This window comes from Dipodomys spectabilis, unplaced genomic scaffold, assembly GCF_019054845.1.
Source record: "Dipodomys spectabilis isolate Male_0828 unplaced genomic scaffold, ASM1905484v1 ptg000024l, whole genome shotgun sequence".
NCBI lineage: Eukaryota > Metazoa > Chordata > Mammalia > Rodentia > Heteromyidae > Dipodomys > Dipodomys spectabilis.
This window is the reverse complement of record NW_024870701.1, coordinates 3,971,177-3,993,539: the sequence shown is the minus strand read 5'-3', so window position 1 is coordinate 3,993,539 and position 22,363 is coordinate 3,971,177. Positions and strand designations below refer to the sequence as shown.

General features: G+C 37.7%; 1 protein-coding gene across 1 annotated transcript in view; it reads right to left on the bottom strand.

The window, feature by feature from the left end:
- Mib1 (MIB E3 ubiquitin protein ligase 1) overlaps positions 1 to 22,363 on the bottom strand; it is a 113,781-nt gene that overhangs the window by 70,995 nt on the left and 20,423 nt on the right. The window contains exons 2-6 of the mRNA XM_042675013.1: positions 17,133 to 17,304; positions 15,356 to 15,485; positions 9,358 to 9,462; positions 4,817 to 4,883; positions 820 to 1,024 (exon numbers count right to left, since the gene is read on the bottom strand). Coding sequence (XP_042530947.1) covers positions 820 to 1,024; positions 4,817 to 4,883; positions 9,358 to 9,462; positions 15,356 to 15,485; positions 17,133 to 17,304 — 679 coding nt within the window. The remainder of the gene's footprint in view (positions 1 to 819; positions 1,025 to 4,816; positions 4,884 to 9,357; positions 9,463 to 15,355; positions 15,486 to 17,132; positions 17,305 to 22,363) is intronic.

Sequence of the window (22,363 nt, the reverse complement as noted above, 5' to 3'; positions counted from 1 at the left end):
TGGGCTTGAACTCTGGGCCTGAATTCTGTCCCTGAGCTCTTCAGCTCAAGGCTAATGCTCTACCACTTGAGCCACAGTGTCACTTCTAGTTTTCTAAGTGGTTAATTGGAGATAAGAGTCTCACAGACTTTCCTGCCTGAGCTGGCTTTGAATCTCGATCCTCAGATCTCAGCCTCCTGAATAGCTAGGATTACAGGTATGAGTCACCAGCACCCAGCTTATAGTCCGGATTTTTACCTGCCACATAAGAGCTAGCTTCAGTAATCTTTTTTTGTTTTTGTTTTGTCAGTCATGGGGCTTGAACTCTGGGCCTGGGCACTGTCCCTGCACTCTTCAGCTCAAGTGCTCTACCACTTGAGCCACAGTGCCACTTCTGGTTTTCTAGTGGTTTATTGGAGATAAGAGTCTCACGGACTTTTCTGCCCCAGCTAGCTTTGAACCCTGATCCTCAGATCTCAGCCCCCTGAGTAGCTAGGATTATAGGCATGAGCTACCGGTACCCAGCTTGCTTCAGTGATCTTTGATCACTGAAAATCACATTGTTTTTGTTGGGTTTTTTTGGTCTGGGGCCCAAACTCTGGGCCTGGGAGCTGTCCCTCAGCTCTTCAGCTCAAGACTATCACTTTACCACTTGAGCCACAACATCACTTCTGGCTTTTTCTGCTTATGTGGTGCTGAGGAATCGAACCCAGGGCCTCATGCATGTAAGGCAAGCACTCTACCACTAAGCCACCTTCCCAGCCTCACATTTACTTTTTTTAAGGCTCTTTTCTCTATGTACTAACTTTGTCATTATCAAAATTGAGAAATATCACCAACCTATTGCCACTTGGATACTGTACTACAATGTCATGATCTTCATCAATGCCACAAACAGTTCCAGTTGTAGTTAAAGTCTCAAACATTCCATCAGTCCATCCTCCATGGCCATGCTGCAAAGACTGTACAATTTCTAGGTCAAGATCTATATTGACCAGGTCACCAATCTGGAGTCCACCAGGATTTCTGTTGCCATTTTGCTCACCTGTAGTTAACAGGGGTCGTTAACAAAACAGAATGAAAGCCACACTAACCATATGTATATGCATGATTACTGTTAATCTCTTTATTTGTAAGTAGGCCTAATTCTTTAATTCATTTTAATAGTGTCTAAGAATGTATCCATTTCATCTAGCTTACCTCATTTATTAGACTATAATTATTCATAGTATTCCCTTACAATTTGTTTTGGTAACTTTTATTTTAAACTGATACATAATAATTGTACGTATTCATGGGATACAATGTGGTATTTCAGCATATGTATATGTAATGCTCAAATCAGGATAATTAGAATATCATGCTAAACATTTATCTTTTCTTTGTGGAAGAACACGTAAAATTCTCTCCTCTAGCTATTTGAAATACACAATAAATTATCATTACCTATAGTCATATTCTGTGCTACAAAACACCTTACTTATCCTATAAGTTTGTACCCATTAACCAACCTCTCCTGAAACTGTATTATTTTTAAACAAGAATAAAAGACATTTTAGTTTTAGGCATCCTCTCACTTAAAATGTTTTTAAAATTCACAGAAAGTATGACATTTTAGAAGAGAAAGTTTTAAAATACAGAAAGAAAAGATAGGAGCAATGGGTGACAATGTTGTCAGACACCTTGTATTCATATACTGTTTTGTAGAATGGGAACTTCTTTGTACAGTTACTCAAAGATAATAAGTGTTTTTTAAAAACAAATGTGATTTTTTTTAACACTTTCAGATCCACATTTATTTCTGTTCCTCATCACACACAGCGGGTCACACACACACACATTTCCTGCAGCTAGTAAGTCACTTGATGCTGGCAAGGCACTAGCTCTGTTGGCATCGGAATCTGACAGTTAACCAGTGTTAAATCCATGAAGTATTTACAAAGCACAGCATAGGAAACAAATGTGATTTGTAAGAAATAAAAAATATTCTAAACCAAAATAAACAAAAAAAAGATACATCAGACTGTTGGGGCTCAACAATAGTTAAGTGGTAAAAGTGCCTGCCAAGCAAGCTAAAGGACTTCAGTTTCAATCCCTAGTACCTCAATAAATAAATAAAGTAATAAAGTAATAATCTGGGTTGGCATATAGCTTAGTAATAAAGTACTTGCCTAGCTCTGGGTTCAATAACCAGCATTATAAAAAAAAAAAAAAGACAAGAAAGAAAAAGAATCCGTAATAATATGAGGATTCATAACAAATAAGCAAAGTTCCAGATGTTGAAAATGTTCACTTTCCTGCCTGGATAACTTATTGTCTATCAATGTACCAGAATATTTATAAGAAACAAAAAAGAACTGTATTTTTTTTCTCTGGAGTGTCTGAGGAATTCAGGTCTTCATTCTTGCTACGTAGGTGCTCTACCATTTTAGCCATCTGCCTTCCTCCCCCCTCAGGATTTTTCCAAAACCTGCTTATTTACACTTCACACTATAGATGACAGGTATATAGCATCACATTTAGCTTTTTCTTTTTTTAATTTTATTTTATTGTAAAGATGCTATACAGAGGGGTTACAGTTACATGAGTAAGGCAATGAGTACATTTCTTGTTGAGCACTGTTACGTCCTACATTTAGCTTTTTCTAAGTAGGCTCATGAATATTTTGTCCCAGACTGACCTGGAACTATGATTCTCAATCTCAGCCTCCCATATAAGTGGGATCACAGGCACATATTACTATGCCCAGCTATGAAATGCTTACTTTGTTTAAAAAACAACAGATGTGATTTTTATCTAAACAACATTTTTATCTAAAGAACAATCATTCAGCCAGCCACCAGTGGATCACACCTATAATCCTAGCTACTCAGGAGGATCAGATCTGAGGATCCTGGTTCAAAGACAACCTGGGCAGTAAAGTCCATGAGACTCTTATCTCCAACAAACTACTCAGAAAAAGCTGGAAGTGGGGCTGTGGCTCAAGTGGTAGAAAACTAGCTGGGAGTAAAAGAAGCTCAGAGACAGAGCCCAGGCCCAGAGTTCAAGCCCCAGGACAACGAGGGGGGTGGTACGGGGGTCATGATGATGACACTCATTCCCCTAGGAGAGAGTGAAAGGGTAACACTGTCCCCAAAAACTGTATTCATTACCTGACTTATGAAACAGTAACCCTTCTGTACATCACCTTTATAATAACAAAAAAATTCAATAATAAAACAGAACACTCATTCCCCAGATTATTTTCTAAACCTAATTTCAGAGTAATGGATTCATGATCATAAAGCTATGCTAACTAATCTGAATGTACATTTATTCCACATGTTTCTTATGAAGGCATGACACAAAACCAGACAGTTTCCAAAAATAAGAAAAAAAGATGAGCTCATCAAAACAAATGTTTTCCTACATTCTTATTTTCACAAAAAAAGTTAAAGATATGCTACAAGAAAATAATACTTCTTGGGGCTAGGAAGGTGGCTCAGTAGTAGAGTGCTTGCCTTGCATGCCTGAGGCCCTGGGTTCGATTCCTCAGCACCACATAAGCAAAAAGAAAAAAAAAGCCGGAAGTGGTGCTGTGGCTCAAGTGGTAGAGCGCTAGCCTTGAGCTGAAGAGCTGAGGGACAGCGCCCAGGCCCAGAGTTCAGGCTCCATGACCGGACCCCAAAGGAAAAAAAAAGAAAGAAAGAAATACTTCTTGACAAAAAGGTCAAGATATACTTCACATTAGAAAACATTCAGAGTCTAAACACTTAATCAAAAGAGAAGAGAGAGGCTGGGAAGGTGGCTCAGTGGTAGAGTGCTTGCCTTGCATGCATGAGGCCCTGGGTTCGATTCCTCAGCACCACATAAGCAAAAAGAAAAAAGCCAGAAGTGGCGCTGTGGCTCAAGTGGTAGAGCACTAGCCTTGAGGTGAAGAGCTGAGGGACAGCGCCCAGGCCCAGAATTCAGGCCCCATGACCAGACCCAAAAAAAAAAGAGAAGAGAGTTCCAAATGCTCATCCTTATAATGCATTTTTAAATGAATGCAGTTTTGGTTATATAGCTCTTAAAATTTTCAATTATACATGGAATCATATCTTATATCATTTATATCATATCTTATCATTCAGTTATACATGGAATCATATCACTATCTTAGAGCTTCTCTTACTAAGTAGGCAATTTTACAGAAATTGTAAAGCATTTATGAGCACTAACATGTCAAATCCTTTCTATAGTATATAAATTATAACTTTGATATAATGTAATAAAAAAGTTTTCCATATGGTTCACAGTTAAAAGATAAACATTTTGCTCATGTTTTCTCGCATATGTGTAAGTTAGATCTAAAATACAACTGAATATGATAACTTAAACAGGGTTCTGTGCATTTAAACACACACAAACTAAAGGGTACACTTAGGAGAGATGAATTCAAAGGTGTAATCCCTCTGAAGGTTTAAAGTACTATTTATCAAAACAAATTCCAGGAAATAGAAACATGTTTTTTTGTGGTTGGTAGTGGTATTTCATTTGGGGGTTTTCTTTGGTCTTTTTTAGAGAGGGAGGACACAGGAATGGAAGAGGGATGAACAACTGCAGTCACTGTATTCAATACACAATATGTACAAAATGAACTATGCAACTTGTAGGCAGGGAGGAAGAGAGGGAGGGAAGGAAGTAGGAAGGGAAGGAAAAAAGGAGAGAGGAAGGGCCTTAAAACTAAAATGGAATTTAAAAAGTATTTCTCTAAATATTTTAATGGTAATCATTTTTTCAGTGCAATTTAGACATTTTATTAATTTCATAAACTCTGAATCATTATTTAGAATTTTTTTCTATTTTGTTAACTCACCTAGTACAGGACAATGATCTCTGTAGAAAGAACCTCCTTTGGCATCCTGGACACACTTCAGATCAGACTAAGAAAAGAAACCAGAAGAATCACATAAAAACTTCAAATATGGCTCAATACCTGAACCAGGCAAAATCCCATTCAGAATATACAAAAGAATAGCTCCAGGTTACTAATCACACTAAAAACTGCTTTTAAAAATAGTAGTTAAATACTATAAAACTGGAAATATTTTCTCAATTAAAAAAATATATATATAAGCCAGGTACCAGTGGCTCATACCTGTAATCCTAGCTACTCAGGAGGCTGAGATCTGAGGATCATGGTTCAAAGCCAGACTGGGCAGGAAAGCCCGCGAGACTCTTATCTCCAATAAACCACTAGAAAACCAGAAGTAGTGCTATGGCTCAAGCAGTAGAGCACAGGCCTTAAGCTGAAGAGCTGAGGAACAGCACCCAGGCACAGAGTTCAAGCCCCAAAACCAACAAAAACAAAACAAAAACTATAAAACTGATGTATAGACAATCTCACTTTGCTTACTTTTTCATTTCTAATTTAAAAGCTCAAAATTAAAACTGAATCTTTAACATTAAAAGGTTTCAAAAACACATGCCAAATAAAGTATAACCAACACCTGGTATATGAAATGTGTTCAACAAAAAAAGAATCAAAAATTTAATCTCATTTTATGTAAGTTTACATGTAAAACAAATATTAACTTATTTTGAAATAAGAAAAGTGAACATAAGAAGAAAACTACTTAAAACAGCCAGTAGAAAAAGACTTAACCAAATTCTGCATGTGGATACTTAATTCTCCTACTTATGTCAACTTTCATCCTTACTTCAGCATAACTTGGTTGAGTCAAGTTCATTCTCAGTTACCCTTATGAGAAAAATTATGTACCTGAATGGGAAGGTACCTTTAGTAAAGAAAACCAAAAATATAGACTTAGAACATCAATCTTGGGCATTTCTGTGAAAATTTAAAAGCAGATTTACTTAAAAGTACCTAGTAATAGCTGGCATATACAACAGATGATTATTATACTTTACTACATTCAATGAAAGGATCCTTCAAGGGCTGGGAAGTTAGCTCAGTGGTAAAGCGCTTGCCTTGCATGCCTGAGGTCCTGGGTTCGATTCCTCAGCACCACATAAGCAAAAATAAAAAAGCCCGGAAGTGGTGCTGTGGCTCAAGTGGTAGAGCACTAGCCTTGAGCTGAAGAGCTGAGGGACAGCGCCCAGGCCCAGAGTTCAGGCCCCACGACCGAACCCAAAAAAAAAAAGAAAGAAAGAAAGGATCCTTCAAATACATACACACACACACACAAACACACACACAGAGCCCCTTTACCACCAAAACATCAAATGTTACTCACTCTGACCAAAGAGATATAAGGTAGGGGGTCTGTTTTAAAGTGAAAGTTTAATCCAATAATTCTATTTCTAGAAATCTATTCTAAGGACATATACCCATAATATGCAAAGATATAGATATCGATACAGATATAGATATATAAAGTTCCTGACTGGCACACTGCTCGCAGCAGTGGAGGGGAGGATGGATACATAGCTAAAGAAATCTCATTATGTAAATAAATGGCATAACCATATAGAGAAGTACCACTCAGCCATCAATCTAGTTATGCTACTTATTAAGTTCCTAAGCATATACAGTACAGAAGCTTCCATTTGAAGCAAACTAATAATCTGTTAGAGTCCTTAAAAAATATTGGTTTAAAAATGTGGAAAGGCACAAAGGTAATGAAAAACAGATAAATAACAGTATGTCAGAAAATTTGGAATTAGTTCACTTGCTTAAGTTCACATGGCTGGCTTTTGCATATAAATGTAATACACTGAGGAGTCAGTAAATGTTTTTCTCTTGTTAAAGAGACTTAAGACAGTTGAGAAAAAAATGAAATGTAAAAAATTATTTGAATGAGGAACATATTCAAGATAAAAGGGATAAGGGATGGGAAGGGGAAACAAAGGAGGAGGCTACAATGCTTGATAAGAAATGTACTCATTATCTTGCCCATGTAATTTAACCCCTCTGTACAGTATTTTCACAATAAAAAATAAAAAAAAAAATTTAAAAAAAGGGATACGGGGAGGGGGAGATGGGAAGGGATGGGAAGGGGAAACAAAGAAGGAGGCAAAAATGCTTGATAAGAAATGCATTCAGGGGCTGGGAAGGTGGCTCAGTGGTAGAGCACTTGCCTTGCATGCATGAGGCCCTGGGTTCGATTCCTCAGCATCACATAAGCAAAAAGAAAAAAGCCAGAAGTGGCGCTGTGGCTCCAGTGGTAGAGCGCTAGCCTTGAGCTGAAGAGCTGAGGGACAGCACCCAGACCCAGAGTTCAGGCCCCACAACTGGTAAATAAAAAAAAAAAAAAAAAAAGAAATGCATTCATTACCTTGCCCATGTAATTGTAACTCCTCTGTATGGTATTCTCACAATTAAAAAAAAAAAAGGATAAGAGGTATCGACATTTTATGTTACTAAAGTAGAAAGATAATGTTTGAACAGTAGAGATATAGAGTATACCACTGAATAAGCCTCCATTATTCTATAAGCATTTAAATAATTCTAAGTGTTTCTACTGAACTCAAGGCCTCATACTCTCACTTTGCTTTTTCAATTAGATGGCATTGTACCACTTCAGCTACTGTTCCACTTCTGACTTATTGCTGGTTCACTGGAGATAGGAGTCTCACAGACTTTTCTGACCAGTCTAGCTTTAAGTCAAGATTGTCAAATTTCAGCTTCCTGAGCAGACAGACTTACAAGAATGAGCCACCAGCAACCACCTGTGCAGATCCTAGGGCTTGAACTCAGGGCCTGTGTGCTATCCCTGAGCTTTGTGCTCAAGGCTTCACCTTCAGCTTTTGAACCACCGGCACTCAATTTAAGGGCTTTTTGTTGTTGTTGTTGTTGCTGTTTTGGTGAGAGTTGGAGGGGGGTCTTTCTGCTAGTCCTAGGGCTTGAACTCAGGGTCTGAGCCTCTTTGTGCTCAAGGCTAGTGCTCTACTACTTGAGCCACAGTGCCACTTCCAAATTTTTTAGTTTGAGATAAGAGTCTCACACCAGTATCTTTATTTCAAAATAACAATGACCCTATATTGAAAACAAACTTTACAACTTGGGGGGGGGGGGGGGGCAGTGTTGGAAAGATGGGAAGGGAAGGGACAGTAGGGGATAAACAAAAGAAGGATAACAACACTCAATAGGAAATGTACTCATTACCTTACTCATGTAACTATAACCCCTCTGTACACTACTTTTACAATTAAAAAAAAACACATTTAAAAAAAAAAAAAGAGTCTCGGGCTGGGAAGGTGGCTCAGTAGTAGAGCGCTAGCCTTGAGCTGAGGGACAGCGCCCAGGCCCAGAGTTCAGGCCCCATGATCGGACCCAAAAAAAAAAAAAAAAGAGTCTCACAGACTTTACTGCCCAGGCTGTCTTTGAATGGTGATCCTCAAATCTCAGCCTCCTGAGCCACTGGTACCTAGTTATATTAGTTATTTTTAATGTTCAACTATATGCTATGAAAAAATACAAAACAGGATCTACTTAAAAATAATTGTACCAGCTGGGTATCAGTGGCTCATGCCTGTAATCCTAGCTACTCAGGAAGCTAAGATCTGAGGATCAGCCTGGGTAATAAAAGTCTGTGAGACTCTTATCTCCAATTAACCACCAAAGAGCTTGAAGTGGAGCTGTGACTCAAATAGTAGAACGGTAGCAAAAAAACCGTCCAGGGACAGCACACAGGCCCTCAGTTCAAGCCTCAGGACCAGCACAAAAAAATAAGTAATTTAACCTCTATTGTAATTTATACTTTTATCAGCTACAAGAAATCAGAATACATGTGCACCACTAACAGTCATTACAATACTATCTTTGTTGGGCTAGGGATGTAGCTCAGTAGTGTAATGCATGCACAGCATATATAAAATATAAAAAAATTACTATTTTAACCTCCAAGGCTATACCAAAAAATAATCTTACAAATAATTCTAAATCTTTTGGTTAAATTTTAATAAATTAACCACTTGGAGTTACATTTAGAAGCAATCAGTTTTATGGAAGCAATATATAAAGTGCTCAAACATTTACAAAGGACAAAATCGTATTATTAGTTTAGATAACCAAAATAAAAATATAAGGTCTTAGAAGACTTTACTAAATCCTCACTTTACAGAGTTCCTTCCTGCTGCATATTCATAATTCAGATGGTTGCAATAAGAGAAAGAAATGAGAAAAGAAATAAGATTGTTCAGTATGTTCACAAATAAAAAAAAAAATGTGTAAAAAAAAAAAGAAAAGAAATAAGATTTTTAAAAAAAAAAGCAAACAGAAAGTGGAGCTGTGGCTCAAGTGATAGAGTTCCAGCCTGGAGCAAAAAAGCTAAGGGATACCATCCTGGCCCTGAGGTTCAAGCCCCATTACACTGGCACAAAAACAAAAAAGGACTATAATTTCTTTCTTTTACCCATTCAATATTTTGTCTATTGTAGGTCTTTACTACTTACCATGCCCTCAAAGCCAACTCTGTAAAGGTTTTTAGCACCATTATCCCAGAGAACATAAGCTGCACTATGTGGGCTTGATGCACTCCAGTCCTGGATTTCTGTTACCTAAAACAAGTTTAGGAAAAAAGAAAACTTTTTTAAAAATAGAAAAGTGAGGAAAGGAAGAAGTTAGTTCTCTTGATTATATTTAAATCTTAAAAATTATTTATCAATCTGTATTAACTGGATCATGAGTACTTACTTACCAAACAAGTCATTCCTAAAATATAATTATCATTAAAGTCATATTTTTCTAGAATTATAAGGTAACTGATTTTTTTTTAGATTTATTTGTGTGTGTGTGGGGGGGGGGGGTATGAGATTGAATTCTATTCTATAGCCAAGAATCCATGATCCTTCTCCTTCAGCCTCTTGAGTGGTGGAATTATATACATATAACCCATGCTTTGCCCAGAATTATAAAGTTATTTCTACAACCACTGTAGAAATTTTAAATTGGAAGGGTGTTAGAGATTATACTAACAGATCAGAAAATGAACAATCTATAATTTTGATGCAAATTTTATGAACCTTCTTTTTTTTTGGGGGGGGGGGGGCCGGTCGTGGGGCCTGAACTCTGGGCCTGGGCACTGTCCCTCAGCTCTTCAGCTCAAGGCTAGCACTCTGCCACTTGAGCCACAGCGCCACTTCTGGCTTTTTTTTCCTGCTTATATGGTGCTGAGGAATCGAACCCAGGGCCTCAAGCATGCAAGGAGAGTGCTCTACCACTGAGCCACCTTCCCAGCCCATGAACCTTCTTTTTTGTGCATACACCAATCCAGAGGCTTGAACTCAAGGCTAGCGCTCTACCACTTGAGCCACATTTTTACTTTTTTGGTGGTTAAGTGGAGGTATTTGGCTTCAAACCTTGATCCTTAGATCCCAGCCTCCTGAGTAGCTAGGATTACAGGCCTTCAACACTTATTCAGGGAACTATTCTTAACAGATTCTTTTAAAAACAGCATATTCTTAGGCTAGCACTGATGGTTCATGCCTATAATCCTAGCTACTCAGGAGGCTAAAATATGAGGTTCTTCCTGATATCCTATTCAAGAAAGTCTATGTGATCCTTAATTCCAATTAAGCACCAAAAAGCCAAGAGTGGAGCTACAGTTCAAGTGGTAGCCTTAAGCAAAAAAGCTAAGAGACAGCACCCAGGCTCTAAGTTCAAGCCCCAGTACCAGATAAATAAATAAATAAATAAATACTTCACCAGACACTGGTGACTCACATCTGTAATCCTAGCCTGTAATCCTCAGGAGGCTGAGATCTTAGGATCATGCTTTGAAGTCAGCTCAGATAGGAAAGTCTGTAAGACTCTTATCTCCACTAAACTAACCAAAAAAGCTGGAAGTTAAGCTGTGGCTTAGGTAGTAGAGCTCTAACCTTGAATAAAAGAAGCTCTGGGACAACATCCAGGCTCTGAGTTCAAGTCCCAGCGCTGGCACAAAAACAAAAAAATACAACTGGCCCTCAACATTTGCTTAAAGAACGTTATTCAACTTAGTATATAAATTCTCTTAGTGTCACATGTATAAGATGATTTCACTTATTTTATCTCATGTTTTTCAAAAGTAGTATGTACTATTATTGTAACAAAGCAAGAACATAAAACTGATTATTCAAAACCTCAAGAATGCCTTTTGTTCCTCAAAAACATGTCAATATAACAAAACCCAAGGAAGTTCTTTCTGTAGCTTCAGACTTTCATAACAACTACCTAAGATTTCCCATCCTTACCACATAATTAATTGCAGTAAGATGCAAAGTCATTTTTCAAAATGAATTATTTTTTTCTTTTCATGTACTCTTTCAAAAGAGGTTACAAGAAATCCTGCTATACCAAAGAGAGTAAGCTAAGTAATATGATGTACTGGGGTACAGAAAAAGTGAAAATCTGCCAGGGACATATACCCATCTAGGACATCAAAGGAAGTTTCCAGTATAACTGCTGGACACCAGGCAGGCTGTAGTCATATAGTTCAGTCTAGACAAACTGAAGGATCTGATCACCAAAAGACCCACTGAAATTTCATCATTTTATTAACCTGAGGACATATTGCCCACTTGAGCTTGGCCCACATTTCATACATCAAGTATATCTAGGTTTTGTTTTGTTTTGTGCCAGTCTTACGGTGCCTGAGTTCAGGGCCTCGGTGCCGTCCCTGAGCTTTTTTTGCTCAAGGCAATAACACTCTACCACTTGAGCAACAGCTCCTCTTCCAGATTTTTTTTTTTGTCGGTCATGGGGTTTGAACTCTGGGCTTGGGTGCTGTCCCTCAGTTCTTCAGCTCAAGGCGAGCACTCTACTGCTTAAGCCACAGTGCACTTCCGGTTTTCTGAGTGGTTTATTGGAGATAAGAGTCTCAAGGACTTTCCTGTCTGGTCTGGCTTTGAACCATGGTCCTCAGATTTCAGCTTCCTGAGTAGTTAGTATTACAGGCATGAGCCTCCGGCACTAGGTTACCTAGCTTGTATGAACTTTGTGTAACAATGTTCCTACTCACTCCTCTCCCATCCATTCCTTGTCACCTAGACCAGCTGAGTTCCCCCATATTCCCTCATACACAGAGAATATTCTGCTTTAACCTATTCCTAATCAGTGAGCTATGGTCAGCTTAGAAGCAAAATTATATAGCAACACACCCCCTCTGAAAATATTACTGCCCAATGCCCAGCAGCTAGCCCTACTTCTAACACCTGATATCTAACCCAAGGCTCAGAATGACACTGCCAACTGAGTGCCCCAATTCACTGTACACTCCTGTAATCTCAACACTGAAGAGACTCATGAGTCTCAGACCAGCTGAAGCTATTGCTTTTTTTTGTTGTTGTTTTTCTTTTTTGCCAGTCCTGAGGCTTGAACTCGGGACCTAGGCACTGTCCTTGAGTTTCTTTTTGCTCAAGGCTAACACTCTACTCTACTTGAGCCACAATACCACTTCCAGCTTTTGCTGTTTATGTGGTGCTGAGGAATTGAACCCAGAATTTCATGCATACTAGGCAAGCACTCTGCCACTAAGCCACATTCCTAGCAAACTTGAGCTATATAGTGAGATTCTGTGTATATGTATATGTGTGTGTGTGTGTGTATATATATATGTATGTATATGTATGTGTATATATATATATATATATATATATATATATATATATAGTAAGATTCTGTCTCAAAAAAAAAAGAAAATAGAAAAAAGAAAAAAATAACAGTCCTCCATGTGACCTGAGAGGGGTAACAAGAGGCCAGTGAATTGGACATACAAGTTGCCAATTGGCTGGGGTATAGTTCACAGAGTACTTGCCCAGTATGGCTAAGACACCTAGTTTGATCACCAGCCAATTAGAAAATAAATAAAAATAAAAAGAGTAGCTGCCTACTGTCCTTCAGAAACAGAAACAGGCACTTAAGGAAACTAAAAATAAGTAAAATCAAATGATTTTTTTGACAGTGCTAGAGCTTGAACCCAGAACCTTGATTGAATATGCTAAGAAAGCACTCTACCGTACTCTTTGCCTGAAATTTTAATAGCAGGAAAGTAAACAGCATGAGATCCTCTTAGGGAGGAATGACCTAAATGACAAAATAGCAGAATGCCTAACTAATAACCTTTTTATAGCTTACAAACAAGCAGAAACATTCTATTTACTTGGAAATAAACAAACTAATAAATAAAAATTTGAAAGTTGTTACTATTGGTATGAAAAAAAAACAGCCAAGAAATTCATTTCTAGTAGCAATAAAAGCCTACAGAATAGGAGATTTTTATCAGGTATGCATGAGACAAAGGCCTCATATCTAAAATACACTTAGAGCTCAAAAAATTAAAGCCCTCAAAAATAACCTCTCAAAGAGACAATTCACTTAATAAATGGGCTAAAGACTGAAAGAGGGACTTCTCAAAGTAAGAAGTAAGAATGGCTAATAGACACATGAAGAAATGTTCAACATCTCTGGCCATAAAAGAAGTGCAAATCAAAACGACAATGAGGGGCTGGGAATGTGGCTTAGTGGTAAAGTGCTTGACTAGCATGCATAAAGCCCTGGGTTCAGTTCTTCAGTACCATATAAACAGAAAAAGCCAGAAGTGGCACTATGGCTCAAGTGGTAAAGCTCTAGCCTTGAGCATAGAGAAGCTCAGGGGCAGAGCCCAGGCTTTGAGTTCAAGGCCCGGGACTAGCAAAAAAGAACACTGAGATTCTACCTCACCCCAGTTAGAATGGACATTATCAAGAAACCTAACAGGGCTGGGAAGGTGGCTCAGTGGTAGAGTGCTTACCTTGCATGCATGAGGCCCTGGGTTCAATTCCTCAGCACCACATAAGCAAAAAAGGCCGGCAGTGGCACTGTTGCTCAAGTGGTAGAGTGCTAGCCTTGAGCTGAAGAGCTGAGGGACCGCACCAGGCCGAGAGAGGAGAGAGGAGAGAGGAGAGAAGAGAGAGGAGGAGAGAGGAGAGAGGAGGAGAGAGGAGAGAGGAGAGAGGAGAGAGGAGAGGGAGAGAGAGAGAGAGGAGAGAGGAGAGGGGGGAGAGAGAGAGAGAGAGAGAGAGAGAGAGAGAGAGAGAGAGAGAGAAAGAGAGAAAGAGAGAGAGAGCAAGAAAAGAAAGCTAACAATACCAAATGCTGGCGGGGATGTGGCCAAAAGGAAATTCTACTATACTGTTGGTGGGGATGTAAACGTGTTCAGCCACTCTGAAAAGCAGTATGGAGGTAAATATTAGTATGGAGGTAAGTATGGAGTAAATATTAGAGCGTTTCTATGACCCAGAAATTCCATTCCTGGGCATTTATCTAAAAGAACAAAAACAAAGCCACACTAAAGCTGCCAGCACAAGCCAGTGCCAGTGGCTCATGCCTGTAATCCTAGCTACTCAGGAGGCTGAGATCTGAGGATCACAGTTCAAAGTCAGCCCAGGCAGGAAAGTCCGTGAGATTCTTATCTCCAATAAACCACTAGAAAACCAAAAGTGGCGCTGTGGCTCAAGCGGTAGAGTGCTCACCTTGAGCTGAAGAGCACAGGGACAGTGCCCAGGCCCAGAGTTCAAGCCCCACGACCAACAAAAAATAAATAAATAAAATAAAGCTGCCAGCACAACCATTTTCACTGCAGCACTGTTTACCCTAGCCAAGATATGGAATCAACCCAGATGTCCCTTAATGAACAAACAGATTGAGAAAATGTGATATATACACAATGAATTCTACTCTTCCATCAGGAAGAATGATACTGTAACACTTGTAAGGAAATGGAAGACTTGGAAAAATTACATTTAGTGAAGCCAGACCCAAAGAAACAAGTTGCATCATTTCCCTATTTTGTGATAACTAGAATACCTATAAAATTATAAAGGTCTCTAGACATTTACACAGTGAGACCGAAGGAGGATATTCATAGGAGCAGATCACAAAGGCTCAATGGTTATGTGTATATGATCATATAAAAGAATATCTTACAAAATGACATCCAAGAATTGAAAACATGATGTTTTTGTTGTTGTTGCTGTTTTTTCTTGTTGGAAGGGTGGGGTAGGGCACAGAAAAAGTGGGACAAAGGTTAACAAATATAGCAGTGGTACTCAACTCGAAACTTTGTGGGAAATGAACAATACAGCTTGTGGGAAGGGAGGGGAGGGAAAAACTGGGAGTGTGGGATGGGGTTACATGGTTCAAAAAGAAATGTACTCATTACTGACTTATATAACTGTAACAGTACATTGCTTCTGTGATAACAATAAAATATATTTTTTAAAAAATTTAAAGAGAATTTAATAATTCTTCCAAGGATGTCACATTTTCCCTTTTTCATTATAAATTGCAGAATTTTCCTAAGTTTTTCTTATTATGAAAACCCTCAAAGTAATTTTGCAATAAATTTATACTTTTCTAAAATTGTAAAAAAAAAAAAAATCTTTAGCATACAGCACTCTAGATTTACATGATGAATTAGAAAACACTCCATACCTTTCCCCTACGCCCATTTCCTCCATCTTGATCTTCCCACTGCCAGTCAACTCCTCGTACCACTCTGGCACCTGCAAAAATTCCTCTGGCTGTTATCTTCTTAGATTTTCTACGAGATTCTAACAGAACCCTAAAAACAAAATTTTTATTTTCAAGTTAATTTTCATGTAAAAACATTAACAAAGGTGAAAAGTATTATACTTACTAAAAGAAAGATGCTATATTTCCCAAGATCACAAAAATTAAAAATTAAGTCAAAATGTAAACCTAGTCTTCAATCCTCACTGTAATTCTTCACTCCTTTATAGATGGCAAATGCAAATCCCTTTATAACTGCCATACAAACAATATAAATGAAGGCCTAAGGAAAAAATAGCACTTACTACAAGGCTGAATAGCAATTAGCACTTGACTTCAAACCTTGGAAGACAAGAGTTAGTGGCAGGACTAACTGTTGTGTGAACTGGCTAATACAAAACCATGTCAAGGGGATGCAAGTGTATCTGTTTGAGCCAATAGTTGCCAAGAACAAATCTAAGTGCTGAAAGACTTGGGGCAGGGAGGGTTGTTAATCTATAAAGTTAGAATAGTCAAAAATATAAAGTCCTTTCCATACAACTCAAATTTGACTCCATCAAACTATCTCCAAAGCACTGTATGAAATGAAATAGGGGGAAAAAAATTCACACTCAATTATCTGGGCCAGCTTTCTTTCCCCCACAACTATCCATATCTCTAGTTTTCTTTCTAATCCTTCTCAATCATATAGCCAGAGTTGTCTTTAAGTTTTAAATTTTATGTCATTGTTCTATATTCATTTTTAGGATGCTCCTATTATTCCTTAACTTTAATTGTAAGAAAAAAAAATAATATGTTCAAAATTCTTTAGTTAATAAATAGAACCATGATGTGACCTATTCTAGTTATTTCTCCATAACTCAATGTATTCTTGCTCCTGTGGATAATACATTCACATGAAGGTTCTATCACCTAAAGTGAATGAATACTTCTCTCACTGCTTTTCTTTTTGGGAGCAAGGTTTGCAAGGGAAGGCCTGGTGCCCAGGACTTGAACTCAAGGTCTTATGCTCACACTCAGTTTTTTTGCCCACAGCTAGTTCCACTATTTGAGCCATACTACCTGTCCAACCTTTTGGTTGGTTAATTGGAGATGGAGGACTTTTCTACCCAGGCTGGCTTCAAGCCATAATTCTCAGATCTCAGGTGCCCGAGTAACTAGGATTGCAGGTGTGAGCTACCAATACCCATCTCGTTGCTCTTAAGAAGCATAATACATATTTCTGTAATAGTCCAAAGTATCACATGATAATCACTAATGATCCATTATTTTCCTTTAATTAAACTCTTTCAGAATAGTGTTTTATTTATCTATACATCACAAATAATACCTGCCATATGGTCTTAACTGGTTCAATCAATGGGCCCTAGAGTTCATCTGGCAGCAATTAACAGAATAGAAGGCATAATGAAAAGAAAATAATCAGCCTCTCTGCAATGCTCTTCTACTTCCAAATGTCAAATGTTGTTAAGTCCCTGTGCTAGATAAGAATGGCCAATATTATCTTACTAAAATATGTATAGTTCCACCTTTATACAGTTCCTCTCTCAGTATTCATTAAGCCCAATCCATGCCTAGCCTGCTATTTGCCACCTCCAAAAGTGTCAATAACTATTTCCTAATTCTGTTTTTAAGTCTAAGTTTAAAAGTTTGAATATAAACAAGGAGTCACAACTAAAGAAAAACTTTCTTCTCCTACCGCTCACTTCCTGGTGTAGTAATTCTGTAAAAGCGATGCCTTAAGTGATGCTTATCTCCGTGATAGCACACTGTGCATAAGTCATAGTTTGTACACTCTGCACACTTCCATCGAATGCCAATGATTGGTTGTTGGCGGCAGGTATCACACATAGTTCCATCATGCTTGATGCCTAGTAAAACAAAGATACATGCTTACATTGCTTACAAATATTTATCTGTATAATATTCCATAGAGAAGAAATAACTGCATTTTATAAGCTAATTAATAAAGGGGGAAGTCATACCACATATTCAAGACAACAGATCTAAAATACTATGTTCAATACAAATTACAAACTAAACATGTTTTGTTTTCATTAGTAAAAATAAAACTAAAAAAATAAAAGGTAGCACTACCTTGCTGTCCATCCACTGAACCATTAGGTTCAATGAAGAGTAAGAAATGAGAATTCTTTATGTCCATGTATGTGTTCCAGACTATAAAAACTCAGAAAGCTTTGGAAGAATCTTAACAATTTTCCAGGTAAACAATAATTCCAAGAAAAAAGAAAATTTTATCCTCCTGACATCTTTGTTCTTTCCCCATAAACACTTTCATTTTACAACAGGAGTGAGGGACAATGTACCTTGTCTATTGTGATATTAATATCACTTGCTTAATAACTTAATAACTAAATTTTCATTTTTGTTTTTGTTTTTTTTGTTTTTGGTCTGGTCGTGGGGCCTGAACTCTAGGCCTACGCGCTGTCCCTCAGCTCTTCAGCTCAAGGCTAGCGCTCTACCATTTGAGCCACAGCGCCACTTCTGGCTTTTTTTCTTTTTGTTTATGTGGTGCTGAGGAATTGAACCCAGGGCCTCATGCATGCAAGACAAGCACTCTACCACTGAGCCACCTTCCCAGCCCCAATAACTAAATTTTCTAAAACAGTAGGTTGCTTGTGGTCATTCATGTCACTATCTTACAAACACACCCTGGATGGTCAAACTAAATGTTGAATAACAAGCAAGGACTATTACAATGATTCAAGTTCTGACTGTCATTAGCTACCTTTGTGCCCTTGCAAATGTCACTGTCAAAAACCCATTGTACAACTAATATGTGCTAATCAAAATCACAATTTGTACAAAAAATATTGGTACTGATTTTGGGGCTGGGAAGGTGGCTCAGTGGTAAAGTGCTTGCCTTGCATGCATGAGGCCCTGGGTTCAATTCCTAAGCAGCACGAAAGCAGAAAAAGACAGAAGTGGCGCTGTGGCTCAAGTGGCAGAGCACTAGCCTTGAGCTGAAGAGCTGAGGGACAGCGCCCAGGCCCAGAGTTCAGGCCCCATGACCAAAAAAAAAAGGTACTGATTTCAAAATAATATTGGATTTAAATGAAACAATATTAACAAGGCTAAAACTGACTAGTGGGTAAATATTCATAACAATGTATTATTTCTAATTTTCCTAAATGAGAAATTTTCCATAATTAAAATTTTCCATAATTAATCTCAGAACTTCGGCTCCCATGGGCTGGGAATGTGGCTTAGTGGTAGAGTGCTTGCCTAGCATTCATGAAGCCCTGGGTTCAATTCCTCAGTACCACATAAACAGAAAAAGTCTGAAGTGCAGCTGTGGCTCAAGTGGCAGAGTGCTAACCCTGAGCAAAAGAAGTTCAGGAACAGTGCCCAGACCCTGAGTGCAAGCCCCAGGACTGGCAAAAAAAAACTTCAGCTCCCTTTGTAGAAACCCATATGTTCAAGCAATTTGTTCTAAAACTCAAGAATGCAAGAACTGAAGTATAAAATAGTACTTTATAAAATTCTACAAGAAGCAATATACAATTGCAACTTCCTGATAAAAAATATGTATTATTCATTTTCTATATCCAGATACCCAGATTCCAAACATAGAGGGAAACAAACATAATGTGTTTACATTGAGGTGAGGAAGAAGACTACAGGAAGGAAGGAAAAAAGGAGAGGAGAAAGAAGGCAATGAGTACTAAAAGGAAAGCAAGATGTATACTCGACCGCAAAAGAATGTATAATATCCCAACACCAAGTATCTTTGATGAATAATCCTTCTGCATTCTATTATATAAATCCTTGATTGCAGAGACAGGGAAGATAGTAGACTTTGGTGTCATTCACAACTATTTTCCTACTCTTACTGGGAGCATGTAGAGCCTCAAATGTCTCTCTGTGTCTCTCTCTCTCTGTGTCTCTGTCTGTCTCTTTTTTTTCTTTTTTTTTTTTTGGGGGGGGGTCAATCTGAGGCTCCCACTCTGGGTCCAGACGCTGTCCCTGAGCTTTTGTGCCCAAGACTAGACCTCTCTACCACTTGAACCACAGCTCTACTTCCAGCTTTTTGTGGTTAACTGGAGATAGTCTCGTGGACTTTCCTGCCCAAGCTGGTTTCAAACTAGAATCCTCAGATCTCAGCCTTGTAAGTATCTAGGATTACAGCCACTGGAGCCCGGCAAATATCTCTCTTTTGTAATGTGAAGAGACTGGAAGAAAATAATGCAAAGACTGAAAAGTGCAAGTAGGACAATGGTAGTTCAAATCAGAGTAAGGATAGGAGAGAGAGCAAATCATCTTAGAGCTAGCTTAGATTTGGTGGCTATGAGCTATAATATCAGGTGTAGAAGGAATAAATGAGAAGGTATAAACATCTTTCAGGAGAAAACTACAGGTAAGCATTTGAGATATTTAGGAAGAGGCAATTAAACAGTACAATGAGCTGCAAGAAGACCAGCCATGGTGGAAAATTCCTATATTCTAAGCACTGAGGAGGCTAAAGCAGGAAGATTTTGTATTCAAAACCAGCCTAGGCTACACAACAAGATCTTGTCTGGAAAAAAAAAGGGGGTTGGGGGGCTTCACTGGCTAGATGGTGGCTCACACCTGTAATCCTAGCTACTCAAGAGGCTGAAATCTGAGGATTGTTGTTCAAAGCCAGCCAGGGCAGGAAAGTCTGTGAGACTCTTATCGCCAACAAACCACTAGGAAACCAGAAATGGTGCTGTGGCTCAAGTGGTAGAGCACTTGCCTTGAGCTGAAGAGCTCAGGGACAGCACCCAGGCCAGAGTTCAAGCCCCATGAAAAACCAAAAAAAAACCTCCATTCATCAGTACATCTGCTGAAACAATACAGAGGATATTATCAGCATAATCCCAATACAAGGATGATATGCAAATACAAGGATGATATGCAAAAACTTGTAAACCCTGGGACAGCTAGATACTGGGAGCTGACTAATCTTTTAAATTTTTCAGTGGCCACTTTTTGGTTATTAATGTGCCTAAGAAGTACATCAACAACAAACAAAACAGCCAAGAAGAGAGCCACTAACCAAAAGCAAATAACACATAAATTAGAACTGGGGATATGGTAGAGCACCAAGTACATACACTCACACGTTCCTGTGATCAATCCCCAGCACAAAACCAAATCAGAAGAAGAGTAAAGTTTCAGAGAAATGATAAACCTTTCAAATAAAGGAAGAGGAAATCAAAGTATAATGTTCAAGAAGAGGTTTCATGTCTTAGCAAGAAGATGGAAAATAATCAGACACTTAAGAGATTAAATTAATTAATTAAATTAATATCAGACATGATTTCTGGTCTACATATTTATATTGCCACATTAAATGTTAGAAATAAGGTTATGTGATTTAGTATCCTAGTTCTATAACTTACTAGTTACATAATATTTAAAATTAACTTAAGCTAGTCTATTGCCTATATTATCTACAAACTGAGAAAAGACTTCCTTTCATATGGATATTAAAATGATGAAGTGAACATATTCTGAAGTGCTTTTAAACAAAATTAAGTATCAGGAATTATACTGCATTAAATTAATTACTTTTTGAGACGAAGTTTCACTACGTATCTCAAGATGACCTCCTACTCTAGGTCCTCTTGTCTCAGACTCCTGTTGAAACTACAGGCATGGACCACTAGCCCAGCTAATTTAGTTTTAATATAAATTTGTTAAATGCACTGGTGTATTCCTCATATACTTAAATAATTTAGCAAAATCACGACACACACAAGACCAATTATGCAATCTTTATACAGAAATCAAAGTTCCCAGTGTCTTAGCATTCAATTTTTTATGTGGGAATTAAACCCATTTTAACACATGATTCACCTTCTTCATGACTATTCTCTTACTACTGTATCTCATTTTTCCCTAGAGTTGGCTGCCCAAGGGTTACACTTTTTTCTTAGTTTCTTTTGATTGTTTTCACTCCTGAAATGCCAAATAAAAATTTTATGTGCCAAGAGATGACCAACCACCATCAAATATTAATAGTGTTGTTTTCTATACTTCAGCAAATTTAAGTCTGACTATATCAATCACAAAAATTATCAGCCACAGGACCAACAGAATCACACTCTAAATAGAATGTAAAATAAAAACCATCAGTTTATAGCTAAACAACTCAAAGTTCAATATTCCCTAGTCTATGCTTCAGTCTTTTAGAATAAATATATAGCAAAAGCTAAATTGCAATTGTTACCTATTTACTCTTTCCTTCAAGGGGTATAAATGAAAATGACTTGGCTCTTTTCCTTTAATTTCAAAAAGGAAAAGTGCTCAAATAAACCACAAACTAGATTAACCAGTCTTAGTCATCCCTTAACTAAGAATCTACCATATTTTTCTTTAAATCACTATATGTAATCAATTCCATGTAACATTTATTTTTGAATAATAATTCTGAAATTCTATTGTTCTTACAGTAAACACAACTGCTGAAAATTTACAAAGTTGAAAGCTATTCTACCTCTCACAGAATAAGATTTTTAGGAAGCATCTGAAGCCTACCAATAAAGATCTTAAAGACCTGTCATGAGTTAGGCTATTAAAATGATTTTAAATTTTCATTAAACCACACTTTTTAAAGAGAAATGGTTAAGAATCATAATATATTTTACAAGTCTTTTAAAAATTCACAGATTTGAAAACTGAAATAAATGGATTATATTACTGTAAAGCTGACAATGTCAAAAATGAAGAATTGTGCCAGATTGTACTTCCAATCAGGGCAGCGCTCTTACTAGGACCACAGTGGAGTATGATCTACTTCCTTCCACACTGCATTTGGGTAGCCATTTATAATTGTTTCAAACTGTTACAGAGGAAGTAACAGTAGCAAACTTCTAAAGATAAGGCATATAAGTTTGGTTATCAATATGTCTCTCTACCCCTCAATATAAACACCTTACATATGCA